The sequence below is a fragment of the Macaca thibetana genome, chromosome 6 (genome assembly GCF_024542745.1).
Source record: "Macaca thibetana thibetana isolate TM-01 chromosome 6, ASM2454274v1, whole genome shotgun sequence".
NCBI classification, from domain to species: domain Eukaryota; kingdom Metazoa; phylum Chordata; class Mammalia; order Primates; family Cercopithecidae; genus Macaca; species Macaca thibetana.
Window position 1 is genome coordinate 114,966,479 of NC_065583.1, and position 14,379 is coordinate 114,980,857.

General features: G+C 36.2%; 2 protein-coding genes across 3 annotated transcripts in view; one reads left to right on the top strand and one right to left on the bottom strand.

Annotated features, from left to right (window-relative positions):
- CWC27 (CWC27 spliceosome associated cyclophilin) overlaps positions 1-14,379 on the bottom strand; it is a 264,308-nt gene that overhangs the window by 222,310 nt on the left and 27,619 nt on the right. Inside the window, exons 8-9 of the mRNA XM_050793764.1 lie at positions 3,904-3,983; positions 2,918-2,951 (exon numbers count right to left, since the gene is read on the bottom strand). Coding sequence (XP_050649721.1) covers positions 2,918-2,951; positions 3,904-3,983 — 114 coding nt within the window. The remainder of the gene's footprint in view (positions 1-2,917; positions 2,952-3,903; positions 3,984-14,379) is intronic.
- The window catches only part of SREK1IP1 (SREK1 interacting protein 1), a 276,826-nt gene that overhangs the window by 184,076 nt on the left and 78,371 nt on the right, over positions 1-14,379 (top strand). The gene's annotated exons all lie outside the window — the stretch shown is intronic.

A 14,379-nucleotide genomic window follows, 5' to 3' on the forward strand; every position in this document is an offset into this window, starting at 1 on the left:
AAAATGAGTATTTGCCAGGCACTCAATTTCCCCTTTCATTTCTAGAGATCTACTGCATCCACTGAATCTCCTTATTGCATTCTAAACTAGGTTTTTCTTTATTTTGTTTTCTTTTGTGTTGAATTATAAGCCTTTGAAGAATCTGCTACAGGTGGGAATAGCCCTGGGTTCTGCTCTAAGCCAACTATGTAATTATGGGATACCCCAGGAAAGGTTGTTTGCTCAATTCATGCCCAGCTCCTTTGTGCAGCAGACTTCACCCCCATATCACCCGGGCTATTGTATCTGTCTATATTCCTATTCTTATCTCAGTGGGAAATGTGGCTTCTGAAGGCAGTTGGGCAGCATACTGACCTCAACACGGATCAACTCAGGTAGAAGAGGTGTAGTGCAGAAGCTGAGATTTCTATAATCCAAGTCATAGCATCACTTCTCTTCTGAAAACCCTCTAGTGGGTCCCCAACTCACTCAAGGTCCTATGCAGTCTAAACCTCCCTGACATAATCTCCTACAACTCCAGCCCAGCAACACTAGCCAGCTTTGGAGTTGCTGTTCTCTCTAGCCTGAAACAAACACTCTATTCCAGATATCTCTTCATTGCTTGCTCTTTCATCTCCTTCGGATCTTTGCTCAAATATTACCGTCTTGGTGATGAGATTACCCTATTAAAATGGCAGAACCACACACTTACCTCCAGTACTCTTTCCCCTTCCCTGGCTTATTTTCCAAAGTACTTATCACCTATCTGATACACCATACATTTTAATTATTTGTATGTGTATTGTCTCTCATCCAACTATAGCATACACTCCATGAGGGCTAAAATTCTGGCCTGTTTTGCTTACTGTTGTATCTTCAACTCCTAGAATGGTACCCAGCATTAACACAGGGAGGAATGAAGGGAAGAAAGAGGGGAGAGAAGCAGGAAGAAATAACCCCAAGTGGATCATTTTTATTTCGTGATTCTTTCTTTGATCTGGTGGGTCGTAGTGAAAGCAGGATTCTTAATTTGAGACTTGTGGACCCCTAAAGCAGTGGTCCTCAAAGTCTGGTCTTTAGATGGTATTACATAGTTGTTTATTAACACCTGAAATTCTAGTCCTCATTGCAGACTTATTGAACCAAAATCTCTGGGGGCAGAAATTATGAATGTTTTCAACAAGATGTTTAAGCACTAAAAGTTGACAACCACCAACCTAGGCCTTCCATGCTCAGGCCTCAGGAGATCTGAAAAAAATTCCCGGCAAATTCATATAATTTTGGTTGTGAATGTAGGACATTTTCCTGGGAAAGGATCTACAGTTTTAGTCACCCACCCATGATATTAAGAGCAAATTTATACTTTTACATTCTATCCTATACATTGATCCTATCTTCTAGACCCATATTATGTTACACAGATGTCTCCAAATTACTTCAATCTTGAAATGTATAAAATTAAGCTCATTACTTTTCATCCTTCTCTCCATCTCAACCCTATGCTTTCTTTTGTACCCATCTAACAAGTTGCCCAAACCAGAGACCTTGTGGTTGTCTTGGACTACTCCTCCCTCACCTCATAGTATGGAATCAGTCACCTCCTAGACCTCTTTCAAATCTACCTCTTTCCCATCTCACAGCTGTGGTCTTATATCAAGCTCTCCTCCTGCAATAGCTTCCCAGTGGCTGTCCTTGACATCAGTCTGTTTCCTCTAATTTGTCCTCTATAATATCACCAACGGTGATCTTCCTGAAATGCAAAATTGATCACAGCATCCTTCTTTTTAACAAACACCCTTCAACTGTTCCTCACTTCCTTTTGAGAAAAAATTCAAACTCCTCACCACGGCCTATGAAGCTCTGTAATGAAGCTCTGGCCTGTCACCACATCCTGTTCACGTTGGCCTGCTTGCAGCTCTTAGAACACACCAAACTCTCCTGCTTCGGACTATTTTGTATATGCAATTCCCCTTACCTTCAATAATCTTCTTCCTTGCTCTTCACCAGACAGACTCCTTGAAACTTTAAATCTCCGTTTGTATTTCCTAAATAAGGTATAATCTCTCCTTATTTCCATGCTTTAGTATATGCTGTTCTCTGAGCTAGAGGGACCCTACCCTTCACCACTTTCTTTTCTGACTTATCTAACTCCTAACTCTCATGTAAGACATAAACACCATCATCTCTTCCAGGAAGGTTTTCTTGACAAGGTCAGATATTCATCCTCTCTCTATCTCCTACTGATAGCCAGAGAGAGCCTTCTCTTTTGACTGTGATAATAGATAAATCTGTGTTCATGCATGGAAAGTTATGTACTTCCTAGTAAATTATATAATGCACAGATTAATGGGTTTTTATATACAAAGTGGCATATGTATAATTTGCAAAACTTGACTCTTATGTATTAAAGGAAAATCTTCCTTCTGTTTTGTTAGCTTTATTACCCAACACAACTAACAAAGATCACTACAGTCTTGAATGAGAATCTTTTGAAATGTGTATATAAAAAGGGGACACTACTATAAATGACTGATCAAAGCATTTCCCATGTATCATGTAGGATGCCCACACACCAACACTTAAACTTTTAACACAATAAAATTATAACATCTCAAGTTTGAGTATTAATGTAATGTTATGTGAAGGGGAGAAAAAAACAGACTAGAAATTCATATATAAGATTCTAATGTTGTAGAGAGATATATACACACACTCACACACACCCCTAGAGTAAGGAAATATTCTAATACCTAAATGGATAATTTCTATTTTTCATATTTTTCCAAAATTTGACATATATAACTATAAAAGTTATACATTATACTATACTATAAAAAGTAATGCACATTACTTTTTAAGAACAAAATTAAGTCTTTGTAAAAATTTTGTACTTTCTATGAATTGTTCAAACTATATTTATACCAAAATAAATACTTACATCATCTAAATCTCCCGCTGCATCACCTTTTTCACTATAAAAAAATAAGCAAAACAAATTTTAGTTTCAAGGTAAAACTAATACAATTATTTTGTAAACCAAAAATCTAGAATAGTTTGCTGGGAATAACATTCCAAAAATGTATTTCAACATAGGAATTTAAGAAGGGCATTATAGAACAGATGGAAACACTCTTTATAAGTGGAACAAGTATGATTCATTAGCAAATATATGCGTTCACTAGAATTTGAAAGAAAAAAAGCAAATAACAACCAACAGTGCTATTTTTATGAACAATGGTCTGCAAAGAAAAATTTCTTCTATTGGCTTGAAGTATTCTCACTAAAAAACCCCAAATCCTTCAAATAAAAGGATATTAAGAAAAGATTGTCCTAAAACAGGAGTTTCAAAAATGAGCTAAACTGAGTACAACAGCATTGTAGTGCCCCTTGAGATAATGGCCCAGTTTATCTTGTGCAATTACATCTAACACCAAGACATCTTCCCTTCTCAAAGAGAAGAACAAAGGTAGCAAGACAACTGTCTGTTAACTCCTCAAAGTATGTGAGAATTTACAGTCAGCGGACTGGCCCCCACACTGGTAATTTCTTCACAAAAACCTTCAACTTGAATTTGTTCATTCATGATACAATTAAGGCAAAAATGCTTCAAGGAAAAACAGCAAAACAACCTTGAATTAAACATTAAACTGTTAAAGCAAACAGTTTCCAGTCCTAACACGTAATGGTAAAACAATTTTAAATGTAACTTACTCAACAGAGGTAGAGAGCAAGTGCAAAAGTGACTAGAGTGTTTCTCTCTATCAAGCTTGAAGTTCTCTATCTCTGTTATCAAAATGCTTTATTTTTTTGGTTGGTTTTGAAATTTTTGATTTATGAGTACTGACTGTTTACTCACAGAGGAAGCAAGAAAATTATCTGACCCAGAAAATTAAGAACTTAGGATCACACCAACAATGGACTAACCTTTCTACAACTGGAACAGAACTGAGATGTGGATCATCCTTAAGCAAGTCATGACTACTTTTGCTTTTGCCCTTCATGCTCTGGAAAGAATGTACAATATAATCATGAGGGGGGAAATAAACAGTATTCCTAAATGACGAGTTAACAAATTTACATAAAACCTAGCAATGATATAATATGGTTAGCAAAAGACGTATCCCTGAAAGGTTCAATACAAACTAAAGTTTTATAAGTAAGAATCTTACTCTTCTATTGACTGAAAATAGTATTTTAAAAACACCTTTTCTTTAAAAAATATCATTAAAAAGAAGTCTGCTGAATTACCAACTTGAAGCACTAAATTCTCATCATAATTTGTATGCAATGAAACTAGTTCATTTTTATGACCCCTATAACTTAGAAGCTAGATCACAAGAGTACTTTGAAATAAATGCACTCTATTATTCTTCAAATATGCCACCTATACTACACAGAATCACTTTTTAAAATGTTACTCAAGCAAAAGATGAGTGCATCCCCAAGGAACTACTTACCAACAGCAAAAAAAGATGTAGAAGAGCCTCTTGAGCATGAGAATATTTATCAATGACCAAATATTTATTAAATGCTTTAATTTCAAAGTTCATGTTTTCAACAAATGTACATTTTAGAAGGGAAACAAGACATAAAAAGGTTTAAGTAGCATGATAAAACAAAAACTACTGCTGCTATTAAGTATTAAATATACATTTGTGTATATATGTGTGTGTATATATGTGTGTGTATATGTATATGTGTGTGTGTGTGTGTGTGTGTGTGTGTGTGTATATATATATATATTTTGAGATGGAGTCTTGCTCTGTCACCAGGCTGGAGCGCAGTGGTGCGATCTCAGCTCACTGCAACATCCCTTCCGGGGTTCAAACGATCCTCCTGCCTCAGCCTCCCAAGTGGCTGGGATTACAAGTGTGCACCACCATGCCCAGCTAATATTTGTATTTTTAATAGAGAGGGGGTTTTACCATGTTGGCCAGGACCTCGTGATCTGCCCGCCTTGGCCTCCCAAGTGCTGGGAGCCACCGTGCCCAGCCAAGAATTAAGTATATTCTTTGTGCTAGGCACTGTGCTTCAAATAGTATTGCTACTCCTCTCTTCTCTCCCCAAATTAAAGTATATGAGGTGGAAATTATTAGCCCCATTTTACAGATGGTTAAAGAGATTAAGTAATTTACTAAAGGTCACAAAACTAGTCAGTGGTAGAGGATCTAGGGTTTAAATCCAGGTCTGTCTGACAATAGTACCTGTAGATCAAAAATCTAAATGTATCCATTTTATTTTCCTCTAGGTCCCTATGGGCCCAGAACACTGGCTGGGTTTCAGAGCTGCAATCTCCTGTTCTACAGATTTCCCGACTGTGGGGTGGGACACCTCAAACTTACACCCTGTATCTTGAGGTGGGAAGATGCTCACCACCCCAACTCCCAACTAATCATATAAAAGTGAATAGTTAAGAGATTAGAGTTGACAGAAAGAATAATTTCTGCTTTGAAAAATTTTGAAGAAAATTTTATATGGAAAATGTATTACAAAGTATGTTAACTAAAATGTTTAAATGACATCTAAACAGACACAGAGAGATGAAAACACCTCTTTCCCTCAAGCTCCCTTCACCACTTTTAATTTGAAAAACAGGCTCTTAAATAGATTTTAATTTCTGTATTAATATGGAGCTCTCTATAGATTTAATCAATTAAAACATGCATATAGTGCAATTTCATAATACAAAACTTTCTCCAACAGTTAATCTAAATATGCTATTATTCGTAGTTTTAAAAAGCCATAGAATCTGAATTATGCAATTAATCTATATATCTAATTTCATAAACTTACCTAAACTGAGGAGAGATGGAAAAGCAAAATGTCATCTAATTACTGGATAATGTTTCTCCAAGTATGAAAAATGGGGGAAATATTCACAAAACAGAAGGTGGTGTAGTAGAAAGAACACAGGACAAGAAGAAAGATGATGGTTGGACCAAATGAGTTTCAAAATGTAATATTCCATAATTACATGGGGTTTAGTCTAAAACATCTACCATTTGTTGAAACATAGTGATCTCAAGAGACCTCAGAAACATTGCCTACAAAATGGAAATAATAATTGTAACAGCCTTGCCTATTTCACATCAGAGAATTAAATGAGATTATCTGCAAAAGTGTACAGTGAACATCAAATAACTTAAACAAGAATAAAAGCCTGAACATCTTTCATTCATGCTTTCCTTCCTTAAAATTCCTTTCTCCTGTATCTCTGGCCATCAGATTATTTTCATCTACCCTCAGAAATAGTCCTTTATTAATTCTCCCCACCTGGTTCCCTTATAAAGTCACAATCATAAACACCACAGTCAGAATTGGCCTCAGATCCTCTGTTCTAGCTTTTTAGTCCACTGATCGGAAAATGACTTACACTAATAAATAGCAAAAGCAAGATTAGAATTTAGATCTCTAAGTAAACTCTTGGTCCATTAATGAGCTATATTATTTCACTTCTTTGTGAATGTTAGTTTACAATTGTTAATTTCATTGTTAATATATTTTTAAAATGAGTTCTTTTACTCTTGAAAATCACTAAGAGCGATTTTAAGTTTTCTCCCTGTAAGAAATGATAAGTATGTGAGGTAATTCATATGTTAATTAGCTTCATTTAGCTAATTTAAAAATTAATTAATTTTTTTTAAAAAGGTTCTTGTTTGTCTTCCAAAACTTACTTTAAACAGCTGGAAGGAAAAAGAAAAAACTTGTTTTATATGAATTTAAAATAAGACTTGACAATAGGAGGAAACTGTGTTTAATTTTAATAATCATTACCATTTCAAATTTTAATTAACTTTTAAAACTAAATTAGTATAGAAATATATGAAAAGGCAAATTTTTAGGCCTCTCTTCCCACTACAGTAGACTCTGAATCCTGCAGGGAGAGAAAGCAAATTGGAGATGAACTGAAGAAATTAGGAGACAATCATTAAGAGGGTGAAAATGAATTCAGACATTTCCCTTTAATGCTTATTCTTTCTGAATGACCTACTTTAAGGTTCTTATTTATACCATTAGGTAACAGTGACTTTGAAGGAAGAACAAACACCACATATATTTTTAAATGTTTTAAAAATTGCTTAAAATAAGTTGACTAATTAAAAGGTTTAGATGATGAATGAAATACTAAATATATTTAGTGAATTCAGTATTAGGGGCTTCACAGAAATTTCAAAACTATCTGCAAACAAATGTACAAATGAAAATCAGAGGGACACAGAAAAATTACGTTGTCTAGAACTTCATATCCAAGAACAAAGAGGCAGCAAAACAGTAGGAACTACATAGAATACAGGTAGAAGGGAGCAGAGGAAGAGAGAAGGGGTGGGGGAAGTGATGGGGGAGACAGGGAGAGAAAGAGAAGAAAGAAAGGAAGGAAGGGAGCGATGGAGAAAAAGAGGAAAGAAGGAAGGAAGGAGGAAAGAAGTGAGGGAGGGAGGGAGGGAGGGAAGGAAGGAGGGAGGGAGGAAAAAGAGGGAGGGAGGGAGGAAAAAGAGGGAGGGAGGGAGGGAGGAGAGGTACACAGGAGCAACACTGGCCAAGAAGCTGGAAGGTTTGGGGCTCAGTCTCTAACTCTGTGTGGATAATTTAATGAGTCAACTTGGCTAGGCAATGGTGCCCAACCGTTTAGTGAAACACCAGTCTAGATGTTGCTATGAAAACATCTTTTAGATAAGATTAGTGTTTAGGCCGGGCGCGGTGGCTCACGCCTGTAATCCCAGCACTTTGGGAGGCTGAGACGGGCGGATCACGAGGTCAGGAGATCGAGACCATCCTGGCTAACAAGGTGAAACCCGGTCTCTACTAAAAATACAAAAAAAAAATTAGCCGGGCGTGGTGGCGGGCGCCTGTGGTCCCAGCTACACGGGAGGCTGAGGCAGGAGAATGGCGTGAACCCGGGAGGCGGAGCTTGCAGTGAGCTGAGATGCGGCCACTGCACTCCAGCCTGGGCGACAGAGCAAGACCCCGTCTCAAAAAAAAAAAAAAAAAAAAAAAAGATTAGCGTTTAGATTAGTAGGCTTTGAGAAGGCAGATTACACTCCACAATGTGGGTGGGCACCATCTAAACAGTTGAAGGCCTTAAGAGCAAAAACTGAGGTTTCCCAAGGAAGAAACAATTTTGCCTCAAGACTGTCACAAAGAAACCCTGCCTGAGTTTCCAGCCTGTGTATTTTGGACTTATCAACTATTCCCTGAGGCTCCAGACTGCTGGCCTACTCTGCATATTTTGGAATTGCCAGCTCCCACAATTGCAAGAGCCAATTCCTATAAATAAAGAGATAAAGTGATAAATTAATAGATAAAAGGATCTAGTTTATTCTCGGTCTCTCTCTCTCACATCCTATTGGCTGCTTCTGTTTCTCTGTAGAACCCTGACTAATACACTATGAGACCTTCAGCACAGAACCAGAAAAACTTACTAGTTAAAAAAGGGATTGTAGGGGCCACAATCTTTTCTCCCAGGCAATGCGGGAATCTCCTTGACATCACTGCTGACTGGTCAACCATGTCTCAACACCACAAATGAACTTATTAGTACACACACACGCGCGTGCGCGCACAAACACATTTCTGTTTAAATGGCTTCTATTATTAGGAAATTCTCTGATTGGAGAGAAAAAAAAATTCATGTATATTTTCCAACCATCCAACCAACTCTACCTTCTACTTCTATAACTACAGATAAGGCCTGTTATTAGGCATACTATATAGAGTAGTTTAGACATTCATTAGACAGAATAATGGCCCCCTAAGATGTCCATGTCCTAATCCCTCAGAACCTATGAACATATCACCTTGAATGGCAAAAGAGACTTTGCATATAAATGAAAGGTTTTGAGGTGGGGACATTATCCCGGATTATCAAGATGGGTCCAAATGTAATTACAAGAGTCCTTACAAGTGAAAGAGGGAGGCAATAGAGTTAAATTTAGAGTAATGCGGCATGGGAAAGACTTTACCAGTTATTACTGGCTTTGAAGATAGAAGAAGGGGCATGCCAAAGAATACAGGCAGTCTCTAGAGGTTGAAAAAGGCAAGGGAATAGATTCTCCCCAGAGACTCCAGAAAGAAGGCCCTGCAAATGTGTTGGTATTTAGCCCAGTGAAACCTATTGCAGACTTCTGACCTACAGAAATATATGATACTAAATTTGTTTTGCTTAAAGCCACTAAATTTACGGCAATTTGTTAAAACAGCAATATGAAATTAATAAAATGTTAATACCTTTGTAAAATTAGCTAAGTCTACACAACCAGAAAGATAAGCAAATTAAAGTTGAATACAATTTGATGAGGCAGAAACATTTTACACATCACACTGTTTAACATTTCTGACCTCCTCTTTGTAAGTAGCCTAGCAGCCATTCTCCATGCCATGGCCACCTTCCAAGTTTTTTGGGAAAATTTAATTTCATAAAATAAACTAGAATAGGACAAAACATCCTTACTTTAGTCTCAAAAGTGGCGAAACTGTCTACCAAGATAACTTTTTCTGGGTGAGGAAAAAGCCCTTTTATAACTCTGGATTTGAAGTAAAAATGTTACTATGTCTTGTAGGGAAAGAAATGCTCTGTGTTTCACTTTGAATGTGGCACAATTTGATCACTGAACAAAAATCTAGCTATTTGAGATACTTTTAAAATGGGCCTGTTGTATAACTTATCTCATAAAAACTAGTTATCTTGATTGTAAGCTTTAACTTGAAAAATATTTCCTGACATTTATATTTAAGTTATATGTAAAGATTCATGAATAAATTTTAAACCAATACAGACATTCGAATAAAAGCATTGTTTAAGAAAGCAATATGAGGGGAGCAATATTCCAGATAAAAATATTTCAAATATTTGAAGTCTAGGATCATATTTTCACTTAGTTTTATTTCTCTAAATTATTATTATATCCAGTTCCTCATTGTATTCCCTATGTGAGGTGGTTTTTGGCATCATCCCTGTTCTCCCCACTACCTTCCCTTTCTCTGGATGCATCTAGTTTGTCAAGATCTTCCTTAAATACGTTCAGAACTGGACAAAATGTTGCAAATATGATCTAAACAATGCAGAGAATGTTAAATTCCTTACTCCAGAGATCTTACTCTTAGTAATTCAACTAGGACTTACAGGCTATTATGTCATACCTATTCAGCTGATTTTATTGAACTCAAGTACAGAATTTACATGTACTCCTATTACATTTCAACTTACTAGTTCAAATAGGCATGGGTTGACAACAAAGCACCCTTTGGGCAGAAGTATTCAATTACCTATAAATCTATCTGACTGTACTATCTCCCAGATCACATTTCTTCATGTTGTCCAAAAGAATATAAAGAGAGAGTCTGACAATGTGCTTTTCTGAACTCAAGATATGATTATTATGGCATCCCCCTATCATGCAATCCTATCAAAAAGGAAATGAAGTCAGTCTGGCAAGTCACTTAACCAGAGGCTCAGTTTCCTCATCTATAAAGAAAGGAAGTTGGACAAAATCCCTTTGAGCTATAAAATTCTATGATTCTAAGAGATTTTATCAGGCATTAGAAAGATACTGAAATAAATAATGAAGGAAAGCTAACCCATGTGGAAGAGGCACCTTGTCATGAATAAGTGAGTGGGGTGAAGGGGTGCCTGTAATCCCACACTGATAATCCATAAACCAGAGAGGACTCTATTTTATTTCTCCTTTCACATAAAGTAAAGCCTCAATTCAGACTTCACCAATTATTAACTCGTGATCGGGCAGAAAAGTTCTGGAATAAAGATTAATACTGTGCAGTCACTGAAAAAAGAAACTTGATAACCAAATGAAGAATGAAACAATTATTTTTAAGCCTTTTAGAAATATTTAATTTCATGCAACCACTGAAACTGCAAATTATTCTTAGCCATTAGAACAGACAGTTATTTGGCTTTGGCTCTAGTCATTTCATACACTTAAAAATAGTAAAGCTAAATTTTGAAGAAATATATTCTATTAGCCACCGTTTTCCAACATTCAGGCTAGTCTTCCTTCTTCTTACTAAGGTATTTAACAGTGATGGTAGTGTAAACAACTGTATATAAGCAAAATAAACAAAAATACACTTCTACTTGGATTCTCTCCAGAATTTATCTCATATAATCAAAAACAATTTCCCTTTCTCTAAGCCAGTAAATTCCAACAGTATTGTTCTTGTTACTCTATTTTCTCCAACTAAACTTACCTACTTGTCCATTACATAAAGCAGACAAAAAAGTTAAATTCTGTAGATTTTAACTTTTTTAATTCTGCGGTGTGCCAAGATGCAATCGTATGTGAAGAATGGGTTGTTGGTGGGTAATAATGAGGCTGGGCTGCACAAGCCACTGGACTCTATGGGAGTGCTCATGAAGGTCACTAGGCCAATTGTGTCAAGATTATGGCTTCCTACCCAAAAAGGCTGAGCTGATAATGAAATTTCTTACCAGCCCTCTAGATTGGGCATAAGGGCATAAGATTCTACATAATAGTTATGATCATATTAGAGAAATCTTATATTCTTTAGTTATCTGAGATTAAAATACCAGTTATAATGTATAGTATATTGTTCTATTTTAAGGCATTTGACTTTCAAAGACATTTTTCAATATTGTACAATAAATCAAAATTAAAACTATATTCTTATAACAGTAAGTGGGACATATTATTTTCATGTTCAGAAAGGAAAATTGAGGATCAGAAAGGCTAAGTTATCAAGGCTTACAGGGTGTCAGGGGAAATTAAAGTTTTAATATGAATTTGTATGATCCCAAATCCATGTTATTTCTACTCTAGCACACTGCCACTCAAAGATGACGCAGACTCTATCTGCAACAAGCTCACAGCCTAGAACTCTACACAATTAATAAGTTATAAAGTAAAGGGTATAATGTTGGACTAGTGTATAATGCAAACACAGTCATATGCTTCTTCTGTAATAAAGCAAAAAAGATGCGTTTAAAAGGAAAATGTAAAGTATCACAAAAAAGGCAAAGGTTGGGTAAAAAAAGAAGATTTTTAAAAGCTGGAAAAGACATTTAGAAAAGATGGCATTTCAGGTGTTGAAAACAAATATGACTTTGATATCCAGAGGTGGTATGGGACCTTTCAGGTGGGAAAAAGAACATGAACAAAAGGCACAAAAAATGGAAATGATAAGGCATACATATAGAGCAGCAAATCATTCAGATCTGCTAAAGTAGTGTTTCCTACATTTCCTTGGTATGAATTCCTCTGGAATTCATTAAAAGCACAGCTTCCCAGTCCCCTCACTTGGAAATTCTAATTCAGTGGGTCTGAGATAAGGCCTAGGATTCTTAATTTTTAAAAAGAATGTCAAGTGATTTTTATCACCAGGAAAGTTTAACAAGTACTAGTTGAAAGAGCAGAATTGGTGAAGAAGAGTCATGAAAGTTGAATCTTGAAATAATAGGACAAGAGATTTGGCCTTATTTCTATAGTAAACAGACAGTAAAAATAACATTTTAAGCTTCAGGAATGCTGCTCTGGTAGTGGAAGAAATAGGAGAAGGGAGATGGGAGACCAGTCTATAGACTACCATACCAGTCCAGTCTAGAGATACTGAAGGCTGAACAAGGGTAGTAGCAACAATAAATTAAAAGGAAAAAATAGATTTGAGATACAGATACATCTTGGATAAAAAATTGCTAGGACAGCACAATGAAAAAATATGTGAAAAAATCACAACGGAATCTAAAGTCCTTCTTTGGAAGATATTGACACGAGGGAATATGAAATCACAAAATAAGAAGTTTGAGAAGAAAAAGATAGTGAGTTAAGACTTGGCCAGGGCTTGAGAAACTAGTGTACAAGAAACAGCCGGAGAAAAAAAGAGTAAACCAGCCTAGAGATATAGATGTGAGCGTCAGATACAAGCATTTGATGATAACTTTATTACAAAGCACCCCCTGTGAAAGAGCCAGATGAGAAAACTATGATGACACAATACTAAGATAATAATACTCCTTTGATAATGAATGGTATTTGGGTTGTAATTTTTTTGGCAGAGAGAAAAGATTTTACTCAGTCCTTCTAAAAGTGTTTAGAGTGTTTTTCAGGTTTAAGAAAGAAAATAAAGAGCAAGACAGCACTATCTGTGGTGGTATCCTTGTACATTTCAATCTGAAATGCAAATTGCTTTTGGAGTATAAGTCCACAATATTCAGTATAATTTAAACATCGTTTTTCTACTTTGCACGGTAGAAAACAGCAGAAGGAACATAATCTTTGAACATTTAACACATGCTGCTGTTACAAATAGAAAAAATTCATAGTAATTTCCTAGTCAAGTCTATCTCAAAGTAATTGTGAACAAAACTTACTTTAGACTAGAAATTTAGTTTCAACAAAAAAAGCTGGCAGAAAAACTTTCTCCTGCCCTTGCTCTCCAAGGCCGCTCAACCTACTATCTAGGACCCTATGGGATTTAGGGAAGGACAATGGGCCAACTGCCTTCCCCAGTGGCCTTCTACCCTAGATGCTATGCTACCAGTGAAATATCTCACCAACCTTTGAGATGTCTTGGGCTTGAAGGAGACAGTGTCTACAGCATTTATAATCATATGAGAGACTTAACTAGCTAAAAAAAAACCTCAGTTCAAAATTCTGATTCTACTACCTCTTAACTGCATGATTGTGGACGAGTGATTTAATCCTCTCTGAGTTTCACTTTCTTTATTCCACAAAATAAGGAAAATAATATCTGTATTGCATGGTTGTTATAGGGATTACATAAAATAAATAGTATAGTTAGCAGATAAGAAAATAAATTACTGTAATGCAGTATGATAAATGCTTTGATGGGCATAGACAGATTATCATGGAAAGAAGTACCTAGCTTAGCCTGGGTGGGAGTTCAGTGGCAGGGAGAGGTAGAAGTAGAAGGGGATAGTGGAGCTAAATCTTAAAGGAAAAACACTTCAAGGAGAGAGCACACTCCCAGCAAAAGGAAAAACAAGGGTGGGGAGCTGTGAGGAAGGTATGGGTATGCAAGGAAACTTGACATCTTTAGAAAACATCAATGAAAAGGAACCCTGACAATTTCCAGATCTAACATTCGTGGTTTTGTCCATTCACAAACATAACCACAGAATCATGACACATAGTAAATCATTTTGATGAGGCATAAATTTGAATCATGAACAATGCAAGACTAGTAGTGCACTGACATCTAAAGAAGATGACTCTTCGGATATTGAGGTGACAGAGTGATTGGTGACATTAAGGAATTGGGAAATGAAGCTTTTGTAAAAAAATGAATTCATTTTTGACATCTAAAGTAGAGACGTTTCCTAAAGCAACTCTGAACAAGGGATAAGAGCCCAGGAGAAATATTTGGCCTTATCTCCTAGAGTTTAGAATGTTGGTGTATAGGTAAGTGGAA